Raw genomic sequence first — 27747 nt, 5'->3', positions numbered from 1 at the left:
TTTCTACAGCTGATTATTCTGAAATAATAGCAGCTTGTCTGATACATAAATGGAAAAGGTATGTGTTTTGAATGTAATTTTAATGCTTACATTTCAAATATATTATATGTACCAAAACTTATTTTAATTCTCAATTTAAATATCAGTTTCATCTTTCCTTTATAGTTTAAAAATATATGAATAATGAACATTGAAAGTTATTTCTATGATTAAACCTACTGAAAATATTTGTAGGATATACAGTATAATCAAGCTAATACAACATGAAATTGAATTAGGCTTAACTGGATAAAAGTTGTATAAAAGTCTTTAATACCACGTATTAACTGTTTTATAAAATTGATGTGGAAAAATAAATTGTGATTCATTCTTTTCCCTTGTCCCATGCAACACAATATTCAACAATGAAGGCAAGATAAGTGAAATGAAACAATTTGATGTGAGACTGAATTAGAATTAATTTAACAAGACTGAGAAAAAGAAAAACAGATTAACAGCAGAACTATTATATATGTTCAGTGTAATGAATTTGTACCATTCTAAATTAAGTACTTTGCAAAATAATACAATTATAAGAGAAAGGAAAGACACAGAGACTGAACAAGAAATGAATGCTTTTATTTTGAAGAATTGGGTCTGGTTCAGCATCAGCTGTATGTTATTATAGCACATTATTTCTTATATTATTATTATTTTCATTAGTATTTTCATTGTATAACAGTACTGATATTGCAAATAGCCATGATAAGGCAGAAGCCAACAGTAATTCTTCCTCGACTGCAAAATTGTTGGATTCTGCTCATAGAACTGATATCACATAACAGTCATGGCTGATCTTGAAAAACATAGTAACTCAGAATATCTCAACCTGACTTAACATGCTCCTTCATCACCAAGTTTAAAAGCAAAAGTTCAGTTTTATTGCATTTCTCAAAATCCTTAAATTAAACAAATGGAATATGCAGAATATGGTTTGAGACCAGATTAAATGCTCTGCATATTGGATTTTCATTCAATGTCTCAGATATTTTTAAAAAACTGAGCTGAAAATGAAACACTGACAAAAGCACAGCAACTATTCCAAAGTTATACAGTATTACCCTGAAAACATTTGGCTCAATTTCTACATGGAACTCAGTTACAAAGATGTAGAAGCTGCTGAAAACAGTATAGTACAGATTCAAACAGTCCACTGTTTCAGAATCCTAAATTTATCTTGTTGTAGAAGATTAGAGTGCATAAACTAGAAAATCATGCTTTGATGGGAATCTTCACCAAATATTCTTCTCATAAGATAAATAAAGTTTAGAAGCATGTACAAGGAAGTCAAAGGGAATTCAAAGTCTGTCAATCTACTTGAGCAGCAATTGTGTGGCTACTTTCTTAATAATGTAAAGAACCATTCATTTCTATTTCAAAAGTACTGGAAACTTTACTAAACAGTTCTGAAAACAACTTTTGGCATCATTTGTCTTTAATACATTTTCTCATCTTTTTTTTTATTCCTATGCAGAGAAAAGAATCATCGAACACAAGCAGAGTAACGGAGTTCCTACTACTGAATTTCTCTGATATTCATGAACTGCAGATGTTACTTTTTGGATTCTTTCTACTGATCTATTTAATAGCCTTGATTGAAAACCTTCTCCTTATCACCATTGTAGTACTGGACTGCCAACTTCACAAACCTATGTACATTTTTCTAGCCAACTTATCCATCCTTGATATTTGCTTCATCTCTACCACAGTCCCTAAATCCATGAATATCTCTTTAACACAGATCAGATCTATTTCTTTCTCTGGATGTATGGTTCAAATCTTTTTGGGACTTACATTTGCAGTAGTAGAATTCACACTTCTTGCTGTCATGGCATATGACCGCTATATTGCCATATGCTATCCACTCCATTATCAATTGCTAATGAGCAAAATAAAGTGCTTCTGTATGGTAGCTGTCTGTTGGGTGAGCAGCATTATTTATTCAACATTGCACACTCTAAACATCATTTTCTTACCCTTTTGTGGGCCAAATAACATAGATCAGATATTCTGTGAAATCACTCATACTCTGAAACTTGTTTGTGCTAACACGTATGGCAATGAAATGGCAGTTTTTATGTGTGGCATTATTTTTGGTATAATTTTCTCATCTTCAGTTATTGCATCTTATGTTCGTATCTTTTTGACTATCAAAAAAATCCCTTCTGCCCAAGGGAAGCACAAAGCCTTCTCCACATGTTTTCCCCACCTTGCTGTTTTTTCCTTGTTTATGAGTACTGGGTTATTAACATACTTGAAGACAAGCTCAGAATCATCCATCAAAGAAATCCTTGCATCTTTGTTGTATTCTGTTGTGTCACCAATAGCCAATCCACTCATTTACAGTTTGAGAAACAAGGAGATCAAAGCAGCACTTGAAAAACTGATTAGCAAAATCTTCTATTATAGGAAGATATTTTAAATAAAGTCAAGAAAAACAATTTGGGAAACATAACCTCAAGAATTTGAATTTCCTCAGCATAAGTTAAATCAGTTAAATTTCCTTAGGACAAGTTAAATCAATTTTCATGTGCTTATTTGTGTGTGTGTGTGTGTGTGTGTGTGTGTGTGTGTTTTAAATTGGATTCTTAAGGAGAAAAAAGCCTCATCTGAATCATAGAATTGATCAAGTGCATGCAATATTTTGTTGTAGGTTTTTTCCTCCTAACAGTTGTTTATTTCATTATAAGATGCAAATACTTCATTACAGATACAGGTATTAGCTGAATAAAGTGATGTTATACAATATAAACTAGAAATTTATCAGAATTATGGTATTTTATGTAAGATGAACCTTCCCAAATGTTATATCAATGTTGATTTCTAAAATATCAAAAAATAAGATTGCTTGAACTGTGCAATTAAAGATGAATATTGCACCAATAGATAATTAAAAAATTATTTTATAATATAAAAGAGGTTTTTATCTTGCATTTCATGCTTAATACTAAGGTGTTAAGAGAAATGGATTAAAAAATGAAAGAGAGACAGAGAAAGGGAGGGACAGAGAAATGATAGATGGCTATTTCATTTCTAACTTCCCTCTTCTTTATACTTTGAACAATTTGTAATAGTTGTTATTAGTATTTATAGTTTCTATAATCTCTTAGAAACCATACTATAAGTACTTATAGTTGTCTTGTGTTGCCTTTTGCATATTTTTGCCTGAATTTGTTTAAACATCTGTTGTGGGTGATATGCTGCTAGTTCTGCCTTTGCTGCATACCCCCCAAATTTACTTTCCCAATCAGATATTTTCAGTGTTGTATCTTTCTTCTAATGTTGAACACCATTATTCTACACATATACTGTATGTGTGTGTGTGTGTGTTTGTGTGTATATATAATCTTATGTTTATATCTAATAAAACACTTGTGATTTCATCTGAAATTTCATTTATAAGATTGTTTAGATGGTAGTGTATATATTCTTCCAATATTTCAAACAATTCTATATGTCCATCATGTATGGAAATTGTTGTGTAGTGAGTTCTTCATGCAGGAAAGGAGATGAGGCAAGTGAGTTCAACAAAGCTCATGGTTTATTGCTTGCAGGATCTGAACTGAGAATTGGGCTGCAGCTTGCAGCAATTTATAGCCTGACCCCTAGGCAGCAGCCAATAGGTGTGAAGTAACCCATTGCTGCCTAGGGGCAGCCAATAACAGCTCTGGAGACAGGGAGTCTGAGCTGCTGGAGAGCTGTTATCTGCTTTAGCTAACCACGTGGTGTTACAACTGAACTCAATACATAACAACCCTCCTCTCTTAGAACAGACAATGTCATAGCAATAATTTGGCAATAATACAAGTTACAAAGCTTAATATCATAGCAACTGTTAGAAAACAATACAGATTACAAGGTTTAGCATTATAGCATCAGTTAGCCAGAATGAATAGGTTTCCATTAACAGCACACTATGTTCCTTGATGCACTTGAGTCAAAGGAATTAGATGCTCTCTGACTGGCGTCTCCAGGTTGGCCCACTCCAGAGTCATACTGATCAGCAGAGTTGGCACAGTGGTTGTCAAAGTCTGGTGGGCTTGCTCCTTCAGGGGATCCATGTGGCACTTCTGGACTCCCCTTCTCTACACCCAGTTCCTCACTGCTTAAGAAGGAAGAGTCTTGAGAGTCCATGTATGGGCTGGCTTGGCTGCCAGCTTGGGGACTTTGGGAGGGACTTATGATGCAGTCCTCGCTTAGTGGCCGTTCTGGAAACCATTTTCTGAGTTGATCTATGTGGCGTCTGATAACTCGCCCTCCCTCCAGCCCCACTGGAGGGGACCAGATGATTGGTAATTTTACCAGGAACCCACAGATTCCCATGTCCATAGTTTCTGGCCCATACCCAATTGCCTATTTGCAGTCCCCTTAGGGGTTTTGGTCAAGACTCTTCTGCTGCCACTCTATCTGGATGCAACCTGTCCAGTTTAGTGATCAGTCGCCTCCCACAACGAAGTTCTGCAGGACTTTTGCCTGTAACAGTGCAGGGCGTAGAATGTTGGCAGAGTATAAAATCAGCCAGTCTGTGATGCCAGTCACCTGTTACGATGCATTTGAGTGATTCCCTCATGGTCGTCACCATTCGTTCAGCTTGACCATTAGAGGACGGTTAAAAAGGGGCAGAAATTGCATGTCTGATAAGATTTGCTCTTAGGAAGGCCTGAACTTCAGCAGCAATGAATTGGAAAAAAATTACAATTGTCTTTATTGGGAAGAATTGCAGCAGTGAAAATGAATGTTCTGCCTAAACTTTTATTCTTATTTCAAATGATACCTATTCTTAAAAAGGATTCAAATTTGGAGGAATGGCAAAAGGGTATCAATAAATTTGTATGGGCAGGAAAAAGGCCACGAGTTAAATTTAAGATTATGCAGGACACGTGTGAAAGAGGTGGTCTCAAAATGCCCAACTTTAAATTATATTATGAAGCTGCTGCTTTGTCAGTGATAAGTGACTGGATTAATTTAACACAAGGGAGATTATTAAATTTTGAAGGCCACGACTTGTTATTTGGCTGGCATGCATATTTATTGTATGACAAGAAGGTAGATAATGTGTTTAAGGTGCATATTTTTAGACATGCTTTGTTGAGAGTTTGGAAAAAGTATAGACATAAGTTAAATTACAAGATACCTTTATGGGCAATACCGAAACATGCAATAGAAAATATAGATGTTGGGTTCAAACATTATGTGACTACATACAAGGAAATCCTAAGTTTGGAGAGGAACGTCTGGTGTTTGAAGTCGTATAATTTTCTACGAGAAGAGAAGATTGTCCAAACTTGGTTTCAATATGGTCAATTACGGGCCAGGTGGAAAGAAGATCAGAAAATTGGCTTTTCAATGACTGATGAAAATCTGGTAAAGCAAATTAGAAATCAGGGTCCAGCACATATCAAACGGATATATCTTGCATTGATAGAAATTGACTCAGAAACAGAACTTGTTAAAGATTGTATGATAAAGTGGGCTCAGAATATTCAAGAAGTTATTACAATGGACACTTGGGAAAAGATCTGGGTGAGGAACATAAAATTTACACAAGCCCAAAATCTAAGAGAGAACTTTTATAAAATGTTTTATAGGTGGCATTTAGATCCTAAAAAGCTCGCAAGTATGTATCCGAATTATCAACCTAAATGTTGGAGGTGTGGTGGCGAAGACGCAACGTACTTTCATATATGGTGGACCTGTAAAAAGGTTAAAGCTTTTTGGATTAAAATCTGGTGGAATATGCAGAAGATATTTAAGCAAAGGATAAAGTTTTGTCTGCAATTGTTTTTATTGGGCATAATTACGGATACTACTGTTGTGGACACTAAGTTGATGTTGAACTTGATTACGGCAGCAAGACTTAGTAGGTCAATATTGGAAGAAGGAGGAACTGCCAACTATAGAAGAATGGACTTTAAAAGTTTCTGACCTGGCGGAAATGGCAAAGATATCGGCTTATTTGAAAGACCATTCGCAACAACATTATATTATGGAGTGGAAAAAGTGGATTGATTACATCCAGAACAAATATGGGACTAAAAAGTTTCATTTAGCATTTGTATAAGTTTTGATGTGATATTAGTATTGCTTGTAGTCATTTTACATGAGCTAGAGTGCGATAGACTTAATAGCTTATTGTTGTTAACAAATGGATGTTTATGATTGTTTTTACCTTTATACCTTGTATTTAGCTCTGGGAAGTCGGGGAGGGGGGAGGGGGGAAGGGGAGGGGGGAGGGTTAGGGAGGGCTAGGAAGGGTTGGGTGGGGGGTGGGGGGAGGGATTGTTAAAGATAAAATGTATTGAAAAACTTTTCAATAAAAAAAAATAGTAGCTCTGGAGACAGGGAGTTTGAGTTGCTGGAGAGCCGTTAGCTGTTCTAGCTAACCACGTGGTGTTACAACTGAGCCCAATACATAACAGAAATCATGTTCCTGCTTTTTTTCTGATATATCCAATAATTATTACTATATGATTTGTCTATCTTGGAAATTATTGATGGAATTGTATGCCATATGTAAAACATTTTATACCAAAATTCATTTAGAGTGAAATTTTATGGATTTGGTCCATGGCTCTTCGTATTGTTGTGCTATCACAGTTGGTATACAGGTTTGCATCTGTTTTGTAATGCATTTTTATTTTTTTTCTATCTCCATAACATATGTGAGTTAGAATTTATATACGTGTCCTAACAGATAGTGTTGATTTTACATAGGCATTTAAATCTTGCCTTTTTCCCTAGTGTACCTGTCTCATTCTTGATATCAGATTTTATCCTTCCAGCAATTTGTGACTACATTAGCTTTCCCTGAATAATTCTTGCTGGGCCAAAAATTTGTGGAGTCAGAGTGAAACACATCTGCACAAGTAATTATGTTTTTCTTACTATGGTCAAGAAACATAGAAGGTATTTGAAAGAGAGGATAATAGTGAAATTGTCAATTTATCCAGTCTTTTAATTGTAAGACAATCCTTAAAAATCCTGTCAATTCTCCTGTTATTTCCAATCTTGAATGTAAAAATTTGGTCCCTTTCTGTACTCCATTCCATGTAAGCGTCTTTGGAAGTCATATTCTTTATTTTATCGCAGCATTATTGTAATCTTACAGCAAGAATTATTGTGGGCAATATGTAAAAGGAAATGAAAATTTTGCACAAGAAAAAACGAGAAAAAGATTGCCTGCAAAAAATCCCAGTCAATTTTCGCACCATAGACAGAATTTTTTGTTTTGTTATTCGTGTGCTTCTATGTATATACCACTGAGATCTTGGACTCTAGGTTGTTTAGTGTGAAGACCTAAATAAGGATTTGTGTGTACTCTAGTTGAAGACAAGCAGGCTTAAACTACTTCAGAGGAGCATGAAAAATGTAAAATTTACTCAAGCCCAAAATTTAAGAGAAAATTTTTATAAAATTTTTTATAGATGGCATTTGGATCCTAAAAAGCTGTCTTGTATGTATTCCACTTTACAGCCCAAATGTTGGAGATGTGATAGTTTGGACATTACTTATTTTCATATTTGGTGGACTTGTAGAAATATAAAAGCTTTTTGGATTAAAATTTGGTGGAACATCCAAAAGATTTTTAAGAGAAAGATAAATTTACTCCACAATTATTTTTATTGGGTGTTATTACAGATTGTGATACTAAAGAAATTAACTTGATGTTGAATTTGATAACAGCTGCAAGGTTATTGGTAGGGCAATATTGGAAGAAGGACTGCCTGCCTACTATAGAGGAATGGACACTTAAAGTGTCAAATTTAGCAGAAATAGCTAAGATTTCTGCTTATTTGAAGCATCATTCACAAGAAAGATACATTTTGGTTTGGAGAAGATGGATAGAATATATTCAGAAAAAATATTGGACTAAAAAGTTCCATTTAGCTTATGAGTAAATTTTAGATTGTTATAATTTAATTTTTTCTTTTTTTCTTTTATTATTAGTTATAATAATATATATATTATATGGTATTATTATTGTATTAGTATAAGTTGGATACATTTAGATTGTAATTATGTTATAGGCGGGTTAAAGTGCATTATGTATTTGGTTATTTATATAGTTGGTTAATGTTAGTTAGATTATGATTATTATACATTTGTAAGCCTGTAATCAACTTTCGGAAGTGGGAGAGGGGGAGGGGGGTTTAGGGGTGGGTTGGGGGTGGGATAATATTGTAACTTTTATAAAACTTTTCAATAAAAAAAATTGGAACAAATTTAAAAAAAACAACAACCAAGGACATATTTTTGTTTGCCCTGTTAAGATAATTAACATAGTGTTTACACTACAGAACTTGGAATAGAGAGGTTCTCATTCAGGTTCTCATCTTGTTTGTTTATGTGGCTATTGTTGTGATTTTTGAATGGCTGTAATATAATCTGGAATATTTTTTATGTGTATGTGTATTTGTACACTGTGAGTCACTGAAAATCACTTTGATTGTGGGAGAGGAGAAGTTTGTGGAATAGAGTGAATAAATAAAGTTATCTTACTATATACATTGTTATTTTGGTCAAACCCTTCTACGTAAAATATGAAATGATATGAGTTGGTTTATCTGACCTCTATGTGATAATCTTAAATCTTTTTTAGAATCCCCCCCCCCACAGCATCTACCCTTCCCCATCTTCTGGGAAGATCCAGAATGTTCATTGCTGTGTGACCCAGGGCAATCTAATATTTCATTTCTGCACTGCATTCACCACTTTAAGCTATCTGCAACCCTAGGAAAATGATTTTTATATACATTTTATCTCTTCATTATCAATTTTTATTTTGATGTTTCCCTTCCTTGCAGTGGTCATGAACTTGACTTTTTGATGTTCAGACAAAGAGACCAAAATTCTCACTTTTTTCTTTAATTTTCTTAATCAGATATTCTCTACCTTTTTAGTTTCTGAGAGTTGTATCATCAGCATATTGAAATAATGTTGAGGCATTAATCAAAATCTTCTTTTGTTTTCACTATCTCTAACTCACTCTATTGATTACATTCTTGATAATTTGCTTCCAACATGCCAAAACCCAGAGGTATTGTTTTAGCCATTTTTCCCCATGGGAGGGTGGAAGAGTAAACAAAATTGCACATGTGTGCCTTCTTTCATTCCCGATTGAGCCTTCTCCCTAGAGTCAACCAATAATGTTGCAACCCTGACATATGTGCCAATGGAGAAGTAGACTCTACTTGCTGGCCATTGATAGAAAAAGAGGAAGAAATTTCAGAGACAGGAGATTTGAGACAGAACAGTCTTAAAAAGAAGGAAACATTGAGGTATGTTAGTAATGTATAGAACATAGCTTAAAGGTAATTCTAATAGAATGGTGAGTGAAATTGAGTGAATTTCTATTAACAGAAAAGAACAGAATCTAGTATAAACATTGTCATAGCATATTGTAATATTAATTACCAGAGATATAATATATTGGGATATTACTAGCATAGAATATAGGAAGCACTCACTACACTAATTCTAAAAAATGATACTACACTACACTAAAAATGATATCATTTTTATACGGTTATTTTTATATTTTATATTTTATACGGTTATTTTTACAAAATAGAAACTTTCTCTAATCTTTATAGGGAGACTGTCCCAGGGATAGTGCTTTTATGTCTCCCTTGAGTTTGTGTTGATATAATTGGATACAATTAAAGAACATAGGAACTCACATTAAATATTATACTGTCTTATAAAAAAGTAATTGGTGACATATTAACTTCATTGTGTAATTATTCTAGGAAGAATTAGTCGAGAAGATAAATCCTTACAGGAACTAAATGAACTAAGATAAAAAATCTAATCACACTTAGCCACCAGTGCTTACAAGTAAGTATGAAAATTTAATTTCCTTTTCTGTATATGTAAATTGAGCTTAACTGTCCCTTTCATTTTTTAAAAAAGTTAACTTATATTGGTTTGACTTGGTGTTGAGTAATAGCATATGCATTTTAATATAAAGTAAGAGTGAATAAACTTGAGGAAAGTTTAAGACTCTGCTGTATAGCAATAGCACTTAGACTTACAGTATATACCACTTCATAGTGCTTTACAGTCCTCTGTAAAGCCATATTGCCCTCAACAATCTTGATAGATCCTCATTTTACCAACCTCAGAAGGATGAAAGGCTGAATCAGCCTTGAGCCTGGGAACTGCTGGCAATCCGCAGAATTAGCCTGCAATATTGGATTCCACAGTGCCACCACAAGTTTTGTATGCATCATGTACGTCTTAAAAGAAGAATATTGATTAAATGTTTAACATTTCCTGCTTAATTTTAAACTGTTAATATAAAGCTCTTGATAATTGAAGCATACAGTACATAAAGAAAGGAAGAGATAATATGGCTACAATTAAGAATCCAAATCGGACAAATAGTACCAACAGAATCACATCAAACAATAAAACAAAACTGTGGGAAACCCCCTTCAAACCATTGACCTCAGAATCAAAGATGGTAACCATTGCTGTTAAGTGGAAATTTACTGATAGCACAATTTTTTACTTGCCTCCACTGATAATCTGCTGCTGTACTCTTTCACTCCTTACATATTTTAGGTTAAATATCTTGTGGAAGATGGTTTAGTGATTCATTAATTGATAAATCAGTCATATTTTAAAAGAATCACTCTCAAATATACATACTGCGATTCATATATGACGTCTGCATAATTTATCATGGAAATAAAAATGTCTTGCTATTCTGTAATACATTTTTTTAAATCTTTGCTCCCCTTAAATTAGGGATGTCTGCTGTATTAGGAAGTTGTATTTCTATAGTGGTAAATATGGACATTTCAAAAAAATAAAAATAAAAATAAGAGGAAGATTAAAATGCCTATAAAACCCAAAAGGAAACTTAAGTGACTCAATAGGATCACCTAAACATTTTATTTGACAGCATTGAAACTTATTACCCAAGGCTTCCCAAAACAATTTATTCTTGTATAAATCAGCCATGGCAAAACTGTACCCACCCCAGGTGTTATTTAACTTCAATATCCAATATCTTTAATTTCAACACTAATTACACTAAAAATGCGAATCCTGGGTATATTCATGTTGAGAAAAATAATTGAAACCGGGATAATACACAAAAACAACAACTGTTTAATAAACTTAGCTTTCGTCGGCTAACTGCCAATGTCATCAGAAACGAATGCCGGAGGCTCAAAAGCCTGCCAATAAGACCAACTCCACTAACATTTAGATTTAACATTTGATATTTATCATTCACAAGATTTTTAATATACTCCCAATTCATCTATCACCATTCCTCACAAAATCTAATATTCAAAATACACATCCCATTTACTTCTCAGCCTCTATGTCAACAAATTAAGGATACAATATGATATCCTTCCTTTTTGCAAGTTTTCAGGGTTTTTTTTAAAGTAGTAATTAAAATTTATTTTTATTTCAATATTTAATACTTCCTCTCTCTTCCTCTTTGTATCTGCTATCTCTTGCTTAAACTAATAATTTTTGTTTTTAATGTTCCATGTAGACCTATCTATTACTTTCAACAATATGTTTTTAGCTTATCTACATTTTTCACCTTTACATGACCTATGTACACAAATCAATATTCAAATTAGCTATTAGTATTTATACTGCTCCCCTTCATGGATTCCCGCTTTGTCATGGTGAAGGGGCTTGCGTAATTCAATGAAGCTATGAACTATGCCGTGCAGGACCACCCAAGATGAACAGGTCATAGCAGAGAGTTCTGACAAAATGTGATCCACTGGAGAAGGAAATGGCAACCCACTCCAGTATCTTTGCCATGAAAACCCTACGGACAGTACCAAAAGGCAAAATGATATGATGCTGGAAGATGAGCCACTCAGGTCGGAAGCTGTCCAATATGCTACTGGGGAAGAGCAGAGGCCTAGTACTAGTACCGCCAGAAAGAATGAAGCGACTGGGCCAAAGCCGAAAGGACGCTCAGCTGTGGATGTGCCTGGTAGTGAAAGGAAAGTCCGATGCTGTAAAGATTTTTTCTCCATAGGAACCTGGAATGTAAGATCCATGAATCAAGGCAAGCTGGACGTGGTCAAACAAGAGATGACAAGAGTAAGCATCAACATCTTAGGAATCAGCAACCTAAAATGGACAGGAATGGGTGAATTTAATTCAGATGACCATCAGGTATACTACTGCAGGCAAGAATCCTCAGAAGAAATGGAGTAGCCTTCATAGTCAATAAAAGAGTAGGAAAAGCAATACTGGGATACAATCCTCAAAATGACAGAATGATCTCAGTCCGAATCCAAGGCAAACCATTCAATATCACAGTAGTCCAAGTCTATGCCCCAAGCAGCAGTGCTAAAGAGGATGAAATTGACCAGTTCTATGAAGCCCTACAGCACCTTATAGAATCAACACCAAAAAATGATGTCCTTATCATCATGGGGGATTGGAATGCTAAAGTAGGAAGCCAAAAGATAACCAGAATAACAGGCAAGTGTGCCCTTGGAGTACAAAATGAAGCAGGGCAAAGGCTGATAGAATTTTGTCAAGAGAATATGATGGTCATAGCAAACACTCTTTTCCAACAACCCAAGAGATGGCTCTACACATGAACATCACCAGAGAGTCAACACAGAAATCAGATTGACTATGTGCTCTGCAGCCAAAGATGGAGAAGCTCTATACAGTGAGTAAAAACAAGACCAGGAGCTGGCCATGATAAAGGACCAAAATGTCAGGGACCTAACAGAGGCAGAAGAGATTAAGAAGAGGTGGCAAAATTACACAAAAGAACTATACAAGAATGAGCTTAATGTCCCTGATAACCACAATGAGGTGGTCAGTGACCTTGAGCCAGACATCCTAGAATGTGAAGTGAAGTGGGCCTTAGAAAAACTGAGCAACAAGAAAGCTAGTGGAGGTGACAGTATTCCAGCTGAGCTATTCAAAATCTTAAATTAAATTAAAGACACTTTCTCCTGGGGAAGAATGCAATGGCAAATCTAGACAGCACACTAAAAAGCAGAGACATCACCCTGTCAACAAAGGTGCATATAGTCAAGGCTATGATCTTCCCAGTTACAATGTATGGCTGTGAAAGTTGGACCATAAGAAAGGTTGAGCGCCAAAGAATTGAGGGTTTTGAACTATGGTGCTGGTGAAGACTCCTTGGACTGCAAGACGATCAAATTGGTCAGTCCTAGAAGAGATCAACCATGACTGCTCTTTAGAAGGCCAGATCCTGAAGTTGAAACTCAAATTCTTTGGCCACCTAATGAGAAGGAAGAACTCACTGGAGAAGAGCCTAATGCTGGGAAAGATTGAGGGCAATAGAAGAAAGGAACAACAGAGAATGAGGTGGCTGGATGGAGTCACTGAAGCAGTAGGCGTGAGCTTAAATGGACTCCAGAAGATGGTAGAGGACAGGAAGGCCTGGAGGAACATTGTCCATTGGGTCGTGATGGGTCAGACACAACTTTGCAGCTAACAAGAACAACAAATTTATACTGTTAAATTTTAATGAGCAAATGTTTTTTTCTTTATCTAAGTTCCTAACAATGTCTTGTATTCAACATACACATCTTATCTATTTAAATCCATTCTGTTTTAGATTTCAATAAGATGGTCGAAACTCCATTCTTCTTGAGTCTTATTGTGGCTTTTTTCCTTTGCCAAATCATCTTCCATGTCCTTGTTTTCAGTCATCAAACCAATCTCCTTGTAATATCATGTATATTAATTGATATTGGCAAAACCATCCAGTTGCCATTTTTTTGAGAGGACTTGTAGGTCTAATCGGTCATCTCTTTATTCTTCCATATCGACGTAGTTGCTCTGAATTGTTTATCTTCTCATCCAACTGTCCTTTTTCTAGATCATCTAGTTCCTTCTGAGTTGTATAAAAAACCTTTTCCTTTTTCCAAGTTGTTGATGTCTTTTCTGGATTTTCAAATATCAATATTTATTGAATAGTAGATTCTTCTGTCATAGTATTTGAATATTTCATTTTTTAGTATTGTATTTTGTATAGATGATTCTTTAGTTGTGGTCAAAGTTTGGGCTTTCATATCTGAGCTGTCTTCTTGTTCGTTCACACAGCCTCTTAGTATTTCATTGGTTGTGGTAAGAGTTTGAATTAGTGTTTTCAAAATATAGAGAGTTTATTGATCTTTATCTATAAGGAAATTTTGTTCCTGGTCTTCTTCCATATTGGTATTTTAAACTAAAGGCTTTATGCTTAGAAAATCCAAAAGATATATATAGATTTGTCCCATGTTTGGGGCCTAGCAAGGTAATCTAAATACTTAACAAACATTTAACACATATCTCCCTTGCTTCTCACCTAACAAAGTGAGAAAGAGCCTATGGCCTAGAGGTTAAAACAACTGCCTAATGTGCAATGAGCCCAGGTTCGAATCTCAGAAGGGTATGGCTGACTGATGAGAACAAATAAGCTTGAAATGCATATCAGTCTCCCTTAATTCTTTGTTAGCAATCCAAAAAAAAATTATATATATATATATATATATATATATATATATATATATATATATATATATATATATATATATATATATATATATATATATATATATATATATATATATATATATATATATATAAAGTAGGGAACACAAAGCCTTTCACAGCTGTTGTTTCAAAGTTCTCAAGGTTATGTATCTTATCTATTTCCCTGGGCAGTCAGCCAGGCACCCTTTAAAGTTTCCCTTTGAGTCCCAAAATTATTTCAATCGTTTCAGTTTTTCTTTTTTTCCTATTTATAAAAAAGCCAGATTTTCAAGAGAAGTAAATAATGAAAAATAAAAAAATAAAAAATCTTTCAGTCCACATGCTTTGAGAAGTAAGATTCCAATTGGGATTCAGTTACTTTTTCAATGTTTAAAACGCCCCTGGGTATTTAGTCGCCGCTCTTTCTGGAGGGAGGACTGAAATCCCCCTTTCCTCACTGCAGGGGGGGAGAATGCTTAGCAGCTTAAGGAGATACAGAAAGTAGAAGAGGTAGATCTCACCTAGTCTCTTCTGTGCTTCTTTAAGATTTGGGTGGTGGAAAATGTGACTTCAGCTGTTCACAGCCTAGGGACGAGCCATAATGGTCGGTCCTTTCGTCCACCAGTTTGGAGGGATCGCCAGGTATAATGGGAGAGTTGTGGCTCTCCTGTGATCCAGCAAGTGCCCCTCCTTGCTGGTCACCGCTTCGGGATGACTTTCAGCCCTTTTCAGGGCCTCCCAGTGATGCACAACTGGACGGGGGAGAGAGAGCAAGTCTCCCAGCCATCCATAGCGGCTGCATGGCAAACTGGAGGCAAGGTCGAATGTGAGATTGCTGCTGGCCATATGCACCCACACCTGTGAGCAGTGCTCTTGTTGTCTGATGGCCAGTTTGTGTTCATGGATCCTAGTTCTAAGCCTTTTGGTTGTCTCCCCATATAATTACAGTGACAGTCCTTACAGTACACTCTATATAATCACTGAAGAACTTTATGCATTGGGAAGCAGCTCTTTTGGGTACATCACTTTGGCACATAAGGTTTGATTTGGTTTATGGGTGATGCCGATGTTGTATGGAGCCATCATACATGCTGTTGTTTCTGACAGCCCATTGACATATGGCAATGTTATCCATGTTATAGGAGCATCTGTGTGTTGCCTTCTGCGGGGCTTGTGTGATCTGTTATATCATCTGATAAAGTCAGCTGAATATAGCCGTTTCATCTACAGACATGATACCCATGGCAACAGGTGTCCAGGCAGACGGTTGCAAGACAACTAAAAGCAATATGATTAGCAGGGGTGGGTAGACCAGTGGCCCCTTCAATGAGCAGAGTGCAGAAGTAGTTGGTCTTAACGGCAAGCTTTTGAACCTCTGGCATTCCACTCTGATGATGTCGGCAGTCAGCTGATGAAAGCTAAGTTTATTAATCAGTTGTTGTTTTTGTATATTATCCTGGTGTTCAACTATTTTTCTCAACATGAATATACCCAGGATTCACATTTTTAGTGTAATTAGAGTGTGTGTGTGTGTGTGTGTGTGTGTGTGTGTGTGTGTTTGTGTGTGTACAAAAACACGAATCAGGAATCATTAATTTCAGGAATTATTAATTTCTCATCCATGATGAGAATATGCATATTTTTCCTATCTATAAATACATAATATATTAATACTGCAATTTTAAACAATTCTTTGAAAGACAAGGATTCTAGACAGCATCATAGGGAAAAGGTATTCCAAAAGATGAGAATAGATATTGTGTAATGGAAAGCTATGGAAAGATTGCTGATAATTGCTAGTCAATCATAACATAAAACCAAACTACTGCTGCCCTAAAATTTCTCTAAAATATTTTACTCTTTCCCTGATAAAACATATGATTATTCCTCCTAAACTCCCAAATGTACATGTTTATAATTAATTAATGATAGTTCTTATATCATTTTTTTTATAGAAAGGAATCAGTTTAAGAGACTGACAACAAAGTTTGTTTAGAAAATTTCCTGTATATAATCTGGTCATAAAGAGGAGTACCTCATTGGACAAAGAAAAATCTTCTAGAAGAATTTATCAACTTTGTCAGAGAATCATATTCCAAATAATGTTAAAGGCATGGAAAATATCAAATATAAGAAGTAATCAAACAAATGTAACAGAATTTATTCTTGTGGGATTTTCCAGTTACCCCGAGCTTCAGGTACCCCTTTTTGTCATTTTCCTTCTTGTTTATACAATAACTCTGACTGGAAATGTCCTCATCATACTTGTCACAACAGTAGACCCTGCACTTCATAGTCCCATGTACTTCTTCCTCCGAAATCTTTCTTCCATAGATATTTGTTTCAATTCAGTAATTGTTCCAAAACTACTAGCAGATCTTATTTTGCAGAAGAAAACCATTTCCTACATAGGCTGCTTCACCCAGTTGTATTTCTTTTTTTTCTTTGGTACAGCTGAATGCTGTCTTCTTGCTGCAATGGCATATGACCGTTATGTTGCCATTTGTAATCCATTACGCTATCCAGAAATTATGAATAGAAAAGTATGTTTTCAACTAGCTGTGGCCTCATGGGTTTTAGGCTTCCCTAACTCTACTGTCTCTGCCATCTCTGTTTTTAGTGTGACATTCTGTGGGCCTAATACAATTAATCATTTCTTTTGTGATAGTCCTCCACTGCTGGAGTTGGCTTGTGCTGGTACATACATTGTTCAAATTGAGGCTCTCACAGCTACTGTGATATTCATAGTGTTTCCTTTCCTCATTATATTATTAACATACATCTGCATCATTATTACCATCTTGAGAATGCACTCAGCAGAGGGGAGGAAGAAACCCTTTTCAACTTGTTCATCTCATCTTCTGGTGGTAACCTTATTTTATGGCACAGCTACATCTACCTACTTCAACCCTACTTCAAAGTACTCTCCAGACACAAAAAAGTTTCTTTCCCTCTCCTATACAGTCATCACACCCATGTTAAACCCTATTATTTATAGTTTAAGAAACAAGGAGGTCAAAGCTGCAATGAAGAGGACATTACATTGGAAAATGTTTAGGACAAAATAAAACTTGTTGGGCCATTGTCTTAAAGCTAGATAACATTTTTGTCAACAATGAAAAGTGAAACATAAGGATACATTATCTTTCTCTTTATTTTGTCATCATTTACAAAAACAAAGAATAACATATACATTGAATCATTTTTGGAGTCAGTGAAACCTGTGGACCGTGTTTTCATATTGTTTCAATTCTGTTCAGTTAATAATTTTCCTCTTGCTAATTAAGAATGGTTGTATGGATAAATATAACCAGATTTCTTTTGTTTCCTCCCAAATTTTCCATCTTGGCCCAAATGATTGCAATAGTTGAAATTTATTGTATTGTATTTTAATAATATTTGGAGAACTAATTCTGTTCTTTTATGTATAATTTAGTCTGTGTACTGTATTTTTCGGACCATAAGACACACCTGACCATAAGATGCACCCAGTTTTTAGAGCAAGAAAACAAAAAAAAATATTCTGAACCAAATAGTACTGGTATACTAAAACAGGGCTTTTCAACCTTTTCATCCTTTTAGGACAAGGCAATGTCCGAGTACCACCAGTTGTCCAGCAAGGTGTCAAAAAACTGACCCCCCAAAAAAGGGGAAAAAATGATAAAGTACAGGTAGTCCTTGAAACAACGATTCACTTAGTGACTGTTCAAAGTTACTACGGCACTGAAAAAAGTGACTTATGACCATTTTTCACACTTATGACCATTGCAGCATCCCCAGGGTCATGTGATTTACATTCGGATGCTTGGCAATCGATTCATATTTATGATGGTCACATTGTTCCAGGGTCATGTGTTCGCCTTTTGCAACCTTCTGACAAGCAAAGTTAGTGGGGAAACCAGATTCACTTAACAATCATGTTACCAATTTAATTTCTCTCTCTCCTTCTCTTTCTCTCCCTCTCTCCCCCTCCCTCTTTCTCTCTCTCCATTTCCCTCCCTTTCTTTCTCCTTCTCTCTCTCTCCCTCTTTCTCTCCCTCTCTATTTTTCTCTTTCCCTCTATTTCTCCCTCTTTCTCTCTGTCCCTCTATTTCCCTCCCTCTTTCTTTCTCCTTGTCTCTCTCTCCCTCTTTCTCTTTCTCTCTCTCCCCCTTTCTTTCTCTCTCTTTCCTTCTCCCTCTTTCTCTCTCTCCCTCTATTTCTCTCCCTATTTCTTTCTCCTTCTCTCTTTCCCTCTCTTTATCTCCCTCTCTCTCTCTTCCTCTCTCTCCCTCCCTCTCCCATTGTCCCTTCCTTCCTTCCTTCCTTCCTTCCTTCCTTCCTTCCCTCCCTCCCTCCCTCTTTCCCTCTTTGTCCTTCTCTCTCCACGTTAGAGCAGTACCCACAGAGGTGGCCCTGTGGCCCGACTTTCTCTTGCAGAAAGCAAGCTTAAACGGAGCGAGGGAGATTGCCAGGAATGCGAACTGGCTGATCTCATGCTCCTGCAATCTCCTTCGCTTGGTTTCAGCTTCCCTTGCTACAAGAGAAAGCAGGCTGAAATGCAGTGAGGGAGATTCCAGCAGCACGAGATCGGCCAATTCGCGTTCCTGGCAATCTCCCTCACTCAGTTTCAGCCTGCTTTCTCTTGTAGCAAGGGAAGCTGAAACCGAGTGAGGGAGATTGATGAAGCGCAAGATCAGCGTTTCTCAGCATGTGCCGATTCTTGCGGAGGTTGGGGCTGGCCATACAGATCACCTTCGGACCATAAGACCCACCCTTGTTTCCCCCCCCCCCACTTTTGGGGGGAAAAGTGCATCTTATGGTCCAAAAAATATACTATCTTTTGTCTTCTTAAATAACATTGACAAATTTACTACCAGCATATCCATAAACATCTCACGAGAATAGAGTTGCACCTAAATAGCTTTTCATATTGAGCCACTGAAATAAGTGGGATTTAACTGAATTAATAAAGATCTTTTCCGTGGCTCAATTCAACTGTTTTTCAAAGTTGAATCAATCCCTGAAATGTTTTAATTCTAAATAGAATGATAATAAAATTACATCTTAGAGAAGTACATCTAATGGGATTAAGGAAAGGGACCTTCTCTGGGGTGACTTCCTGCTTTGGAATATTATTGCTCTGGAAATAAGATTTGGCTCTTCCTTGATATTTTTCTAAAGCTTTGGTTATATCAGAGGTCCTGGGGAATCCCAGATTGATAGGGAGCAAAGACGTGGCTAGTGTGATTCTGATGTTGCTACTATGATGGTTCTAACAGATGCAATTCTTCAAAGAACCTTGAGGCATTGTTTACCTTAAGGAATCTTTAATCAAAAGAGCATAGCTTTGGCATGTACATGGTCAAGATGAAATCTGAATTCCCTTCCTCTAAGCACACAGTATCAAAGCACAGTTCCTCCCTCTAATTAACCATAATAAATTACATTCTCCAATTACCGTATATACTTGAGTATAAGCCGAATTTTTCAGCCCACTTTTTGGGCTGAAAAATTCCACTTCGGCTTATACTCCAGTCAACAAAAAAACTTACCAAGGACTTGTGCGCGGCCGAGGCTTTGGAGCTTCCAGGATCGCGCTCACCTCTCCCAAGCCACCGCCGTCCGGAGACCTGCCGAAGTTTGGGGAGGTTTGGGGAGGTGCGCGCGCACCTCCCCAAACCTCCCCAAATGAAGCCGGGTCTCCGTTCCTCTGCGCCCTGCCTGCCTGCTTCTTTCCACAGCGGAAAGAAGCAGGCAGGCAGGGCTCGGAGGAACGGAGACCCGGAGACGTTTGGGGAGGTTTGGGCGCCTCTCCAAATATCCCCAAACATCGCCGGGTCTCCGTTCCTCTGCGCCCTGCCTGCCTGCTTCTTTCCACAGCGGAAAGAAGCAGGCAGGCAGGGGGCGGAGGAACGGAGACCCGGCGACGTTTGGGAGGTTTGGGCGCCTCTCCAAATATCCCCAAACGTCGCCGGGTCTCCGTTCCTCTGCGCCCTGCCTGCCTGCTTCTTTCCGCTGTGGAAAGAAGCAGGCAGGCAGGGCACAGAGGAACGGAGACCCGGCGACGTTTGGGGATATTTGGAGAGGCGCCCAAACCTCCCCAAACGTCGCCGGGTCTCCGTTCCTCCGCCCCCTGCCTGCCTGCTTCTTTCCGCTGTGGAAAGAAGCAGGCAGGCAGGGCACAGAGGAACGGAGACCCGGCGACGTTTGGGGATATTTGGAGAGGCGCCCAAACCTCCCCAAACGTCGCCGGGTCTCCGTTCCTCCGCCCCCTGCCTGCCTGCTTCTTTCCGCTGTGGAAAGAAGCAGGCAGGCAGGGCACAGACGAACGGAGACCCGGCGACTGTGTATTCAGGCTTGCAAAATGGCGGATCGAGCCTCTGCTGGCGGCAGAGGCTTGCAGAACGGCGGATCGGCTTATACTCGAGTCAACAACTTTTTCCAGTTTTTGGGGGTGAAATTTGGGGTCTCGGCTTATACTCGAGTCGGCTTATACTCAAGTATATACGGTAGTTTGAATTGTAAGCTTTCCCTCCTCTTTAACAACCCACCAAATTCTTATTTTCTCTTATTTCAAAACAGCATTGAGAGACATTCTTCCTCCTCTCCCCAGCATCAACTAATTCTAACTCTAAAAATAACAAATAAGTTTTAAAGAATCAATGCAGCCTGTCCACATGTTGTCAAAGCACGAACATCTGATGTTAGCAGCATTGACATCTACTATTGGAGCTGAGTGGATGATTCATGGGTTACCATGTGTAAGTTGGACAGCCATATTTATTAAATAAATAAATAAATAAATAAATAAATAAATAAATAAATAAATAAATAAATAATAAATATGATACAAAGCTATGTGTTGAAGACACTCTGGGTGTTTATTTTTTTTCTCAGTGATTGCATTTTTTTTTTAAAAAAAAGATGCATACTTGAAAACAACTGCTTTATAAGCAAACAAGTTAAGAGTGACAGCAGCTATTTAAATAGTATCTCATATTTTCAGTCTATTTAAGAAGCACTCTTATAGGTAGAATAAGACTGAATACCATAAAAACTATCAGTTATCTGATATTGACTGAGAAAAAATTAAAAATTCTAATTTGAGAAGCAAGAATATCAAATGTGTAATGAAGAGAATATGTTGGAAAATAATGATTTGCCTAAAAGTAAATAAATTTTGTTTGAATTACCGTATTTTAAAAAAATGAAAGTGTTGTTAATCAGAAATTTGACTTCAAAAATAAGCTTTTGGCTGTTTTTTGTGAATTAATAGGATTTAAAGATTATATTATAGACAAATGAGTCCATCACACAAAAAACATGGCAAGTTTGATGGAGAAATTGTAGCTTTAATAATACTATAATAACATTGGACAACACATTTTTTTTAAAAAAAAGTTTTGTTCCCTGAAAGACCCCTTCAAGCTGAACATATAATTTCAGAATGACCATATCACATAGAAATCTTGAGAAATAGTAAATTAGCTTAATATCTATAATGGAGTTAATCACACAATATTTCTGATACATTGTATGAGAACAACAAGGCCAAAAGTACTTTGCAGCTGATTTTCATTTTTCCTCAGTGTCTAATGCATCCCATTGCATTATACAACAATAATAAGCCAGCATGAATGGATTCCAGTAGTCCTGATATTGGTTTTCCATTAAGGCAACTTTTCCTTATGTTTATCACTGATTGTACTGACATGTTGAGGAAATAAGTCCAAGTGTGAATGCAGAAAATGAATGTTTAGTAACGTTGCACTTTATGTCTTGAATGCTATAAGAAGTTTGTCAATCAATTGAATATAATTTGACATTCTGTAGTTGCATATATATAGAATAAAGGCTATTGCTAAGCACATTGATTTGTGCTTCTTAGATTGTAAGCCATCCTGAGTCTTCGGAGAAGGGCAAGATATAAATGGGATTAAAAAAAAATACAAAATTCTGTATTGGTTTTAATATGTCTGCATTGCTTTTACTGTTTCTTTTTTGATATGATCAGATGAAAAATCAATAAAGTTTGTTTTTTCAGGTTTGAGAGGTTTTTCTTATTTTGCTTGAGAAAAATTATCAATTAGAATGATGATACACTTCCTCAAACTTTAAAATCAGTAGATTTAGGCTTTTGTTTTCCTCCAAAACAAATAGAGTTTCATTAAATTCACTGTATCCTACATCTCACCTGTTGAAGAAATAGAATATTAGGTATATACATGTATTATGTATTTAGAATATATTGAGTATGTATTTTTGATTTGATCCTATATTTTAGAAGAACTCTGTGTCAAATCTTTATGGCTGTGGTCATGACCAACATAGAACTCGGTGGGTATTTATGGAGATTTTCAGTCATCCAGGTCATGGTTGTCCCAAAGGTGCTTTTTTGAAAGGCAGCTGGAGTTTCTTTGTTTTTCCTTTTCATCCAAGAAGCTTCTTCAGTCTGAACTGAAGAAATTTCTTGGATGAGAAGTTAAACGTCTTCAAGGAAAAAGAAAGGAAGTCCAGTTAATTTTGAAAAAGCACCTTTGGGACAATTCAGTGTGTAAATCAATATTACCTGAACAGAGTTGCTTCTTGTATTCCCTTAATGTAAACTCTAGTTGAAATTAACAGATCTTTAGCTCCTGTGACTATATAGCAAAATGCAATATAAAAGGTGTCGATACCACATCCTCAGGCAGAAGTACACACAAAATTCCAGCAGGAACGTGTGACGAAACAAAGGTCGCTTTATTCAGCTCTAGTGGAAACAAAATCAGCATTGGTAGCACATCGCTCCTCAGGCTTACATAGCCATCAGGTACAAGGGCTCCACCGTCATGCCACAGATCAACATCTGCCCTCACATCTATATAAATGCTCCTCCCCTCATACAGTTCCTTTTGCTTCTATCCCCAAACGCCATCCCCACATGCGTGTGTCAACGTGCCTCCCCCCTATCCGGCATGCTGCTCCCAACCAGGTAAGTATCCCAGATAACCCCTACCCTTAATCCCAGGTGCCCAACCCCACTGCACCCAGCCACACTAGTGGACCCTAAACCCCTGCAAGCCTGAGGAAGTTCAGTCCCACACTCTGGAATAGCTGTTCGGCAGCAGACCTAGCAGGAAGGTCTGGATGCTCAGCCTTATCTGCCCGGGTCCCTGGAAGCAACCGGCAGGTGGCCGAGGATCCAGGTATTGCCCGGCAGTAAGCAGGCCTGGCAGGAGGGTCTGCTCATTTGGCCGCACCAGCTCGCATTCCTTGAATCAGCTGGCAGGCAGCTATGGATGGAGGGAGCAGCTGGCTCTCAGCATGCTCGGTCGGCTGGTCCATCTGCGCAGATGCAGCCACTGTAAATCCCGGAAGCAGTTGGAGGCCGGCCGACATAGAAGGATGACCAGGAAGGCCAACACAAGCAGAAGAAACAGGCCACTGCTAACTCACTGAACCCTTTCATGGATTACTGCCTTGTCATGGTGAAGGGGCTTGCGTAATTAAATGAAACTATGAGCTATGCCGTGAAGGGCCACCCAAGATGGAAAGGTCATAGCAGAGAGTTCTGACAAAACGTGATCCACTGGAGAAAGAAATGGCAACCCACTCCAGTATCTTTGCCATGAAAACCCTATGGAAAGTACCAAAAGGCAAAAGGATATGAAGCTGGAAGATGAGCCCCTCAGGTCAGAAGGCGTCCAATATGCTACTGGGGAAGATCAGAGGGCTAGTACTAGTACCGCCAGAAAGAATGAAGCGACTGGGCCAAAGCCGAAAAGACACTCAGCTGTGGATGTGCCTGGTGGTGAAAGGAAAGTCCGATGCTGCAAAGATTTTTTCTCCATAGGAACCTGGAATGTAAGATCCATGAATCAAGGCAAGCTGGACGTGGTCAAACAAGAGATGACAAGACTGAACATCGACATCTTAGGTATCAGCGAACTAAAATGGACAGGAATGAGTGAATTTAATTCAGATGACCATCAGGTGTACTACTGCGGGCAAGAATCCCTTAGAAGAAATGGAGTAGCCTTCATAGTCAATAAAAGAGTAGAAAAAGCAATACTGGGATACAATCCCCAAAATGACAGAATGATCTCAGTTCGAATCCAAGGCAAACCATTCAATATCACAGTAGTCCAAGTCTATGCCCCAACCACCGGTGCTGAAGAGGATGAAATTGACCGGTTCTATGAAGCCCTGCAGCACCTTATAGAACTAACACCAAAAAATGATGTCCTTATCATCATGGGGGATTGGAATGCTAAAGTAGGAAGCCAAATGATAACCAGAATAACAGGCAAGTTTGGCCTTGGAGTACAAAATGAAGCAGGGCACAGGTTGATAGAATTTTGTCAAGAGAATACGATGGTCATAGCAAACACTCTTTTCCAACAACCCAAGAGATGGCTCTACACATGGACATTACCAGACGGTCAACACAGCAATCAGATTGACTATATGCTGTGCAGCCAAAGATGGAGGAGCTCTATACAGTCAGTAAAAACAAGACCAGGAGCTGACTGTGGCTCAGACCATGAGCTTCTCCTTGCAAAGTTTAGGCTTAAACTGAAGAAAGTAGGAAAAAGCACTAGGCCACTCAGGTATGAATTAAATCATATCCCTGTTGAATTTTCAGTAGAGGCGACAAATAGATTTAAGGAATTAGATCTGATAGTCAGAGAGCCTGAAGAACTATGGACAGAGGTTCTCAACATTGTACAAGAGGTAGCAACCAAAACCATCCCAAAGAAAAAGAAATGCAAGAAAGCAAAATGGCTGTCTGAAGAAGCTTTGCAAATAGCTGAGGAAAGGAGGGAAGCAAAAGGCAAGGGAGAAAAAGAAAGATATGCCCAATTGAATGCAGAATTCCAGAGAATAGCTAGAAGAGATAAGAATGCCTTCTTAAATGAACAGTGCAAAGAAATAAAAGAAAACAATAGAATAGGTAGGACCAGAGATCTCTTCAAGAAAATTGGAGAGATGAAGGGAACGTTTCATGCAAAAATGGGCATGATAAAGGACCAAAATGGCAGGGACCTAACAGAGGCAGAAGAGATTTAAGAAGAGGTATCAAAATTACACAGAAGAACTATACAAGAATGAACTTAACGTCCCTGATAATCACAATGAGGTGGTCACTGACCTGGAGCCAGACATCCTAGAATGTGAAGTGAAGTGGGCCTTAGAAAAGCTGAGCAACAACAAAGCTAGTGGAGGTGACAGTATTCCAGCTGAACTATTCAAAATCTTAAAAGACGATGCAGTAAAAGTGCTACACTCAATTTGCCAGCAAATCTGGAAAACTCAACAGTGGCCACAGGATTGGAAAAGATCAGTTTACATTCCAATTCCAAAGAAAGGCAGTGCCAAAGAATGTTCAAACTACTGCACCATTGCACTCATTTCACATGCTAGTAAAGTTATGCTTAAAAACCTACAAGCTAGACTCCAGCAGTATGTGGACCGAGAACTACCATAAGTACAAAGATCAAATTACCAACATACGTTGGATCATGGAAAAAGCTAGGGAGTTCCAGAAAAACATCTACTTCTGCTTCATTGACTATGGTAAAGCTTTTGATTGTGTGGATCATAACAAACTGTGGCAAGTTCTTAAAGAGATGGGCGTACCAGACCATCTTATTTGTCTCTTGAGAAACCTATATGTGGGCCAAGAAGCAACAGTGAGAATGGGACACGGAACCACTGATTGGTTCAAAAATGGGAAAGGAATCCGGCAAGGCTATATACTGTCGCCCTGCTTATTTAACTTAAATGCAGAGCACATCATGAGAAAGGCAGGGTTAGAGGAATCAAAAGTTGGAATTAAGATTGCTGGAAGAAATATCAACAACCTAAGATATGCAGATGATACCACTCTAATGGTAGAAAGTGAAGAGGAAGTAAAGAGCCTCTTGTTGTGGGTGAAGAAGGAGAGTGCAAAAGTTGGGTTGAAACTTAACATTAAGAAAACCAAGATCATGGCATCCAACCCTCTCAATTCCTGGCAAATAGATGGGGAAGAAATGGAGGTAGTGACAGATTTTATTTTTCTGGGCTCCAAGATCACTGCAGATGGGGACTGTAGCCAAGAAATTAAAAGACGCTTGCTCCTGGGGAGGAAAGCCATGGCAAATCTAAACAGCACACTAAAAAGCAGAGACATCACCCTGTCAACAAAAGTGCATATAGTCAAGGCTATGGTCTTCCCAGTTGCAATGTATGGCAGTGAAAGCTGGACCATAAGAAAGGCTGAGCGCCGAAGAATTGAGGCCTTTGAACTATGGTGCTGGAGAAGACTCCTGCAAGTCCCTTGGACTGCAAGGCGATCAAACCGGTCAGTCCTGGAGGAGATCAACCCTGACTGCTCTTTAGAAGGCCAGATCCTGAAGCTAAAACTCAAATACTTTGGCCACCTAATGAGAAGGAAGGACTCACTGGAGAAAAGCCTAATGCTGGGAAAGATTGAGGGCAATAGAAGAAGGGGACGACAGAGAATGAGGTGGCTGGATGGAGTCACTGAAGCAGTAGGCGTGAGCTTAAATGGACTCCAGAAGATGGTAGAGGACAGGAAGACCTGGAGGAATGTTGTACATAGGGTCGTGATGGGTCGGACATGACTTTGCAGCTAACAACAACATTTATGTTGATAGGAGACAGCATAGCAAGTCAAGAAGACACAACATGAAAATAATTCAGAGTTTTAGTTAATTTATTAGTTACTTTACTGCATACTGAAGGGATAAGCAATTATATGAATATTTTAATGTCACTGTCCTCTTGGGACAACATTATAATGCCCTCAAAACATTTATTACTCACTGGAAAGTAAGTGTGCATATTACGTATAATATTAAATCTATTTAATAAGGATAATTTGGATTGGGGACACAATTTTGTACTATGTACTTTAACTTCATTTTCTACAGCTGATTATTCTGAAATGATAGCAGCTTGTCCGATACATAAATGGAAAAGGTATGTGTTTTGAATGTAATTTTAATGCTTGCATTTCAAATATATTATATGTACCAAAACTTATTTTAATTCTCAATTTAAATATCAGTTTCATCTTTCCTTTATACTTTAAAGATATATGAATAATGAACATTGAAAGTTATTTCTATGACTAAATCTACTGAAAATATTTGTAGGATATACAGTATAATCAAGCTAATACAACATGAAATTGAATTAGGCTGAACTGGATAAAAGTTGTATAAAAGTCTTTAATACCACGTATCA

The 27747-nt window shown here is 37.6% G+C and overlaps 2 protein-coding genes across 2 annotated transcripts in view; both read left to right on the top strand.

The window, feature by feature from the left end:
• Positions 1-27747, top strand: part of LOC310649192 (olfactory receptor 14A16-like) — a gene marked incomplete at its 3' end in the record, with an annotated part of 233675 nt that overhangs the window by 90814 nt on the left and 115114 nt on the right. The gene's annotated exons all lie outside the window — the stretch shown is intronic.
• LOC310649198 (olfactory receptor 10A4-like) lies at positions 16632-17597 on the top strand (the record flags this gene model as incomplete). The annotated part of the gene is made up of 1 exon (XM_083377504.1): positions 16632-17597. The coding sequence occupies one exon, from the start codon at positions 16632-16634 to the stop codon at positions 17595-17597; it is 966 nt and encodes a 321-aa protein (XP_083233630.1).

This window comes from Vipera ursinii (assembly GCF_947247035.1).
Source record: "Vipera ursinii genome assembly, chromosome: Z".
In the NCBI taxonomy this organism is placed as follows: domain Eukaryota; kingdom Metazoa; phylum Chordata; class Lepidosauria; order Squamata; family Viperidae; genus Vipera; species Vipera ursinii.
The sequence above is the reverse complement of the archived record's forward strand: the minus strand, read 5'-3'. Positions and strand labels throughout refer to the sequence as shown.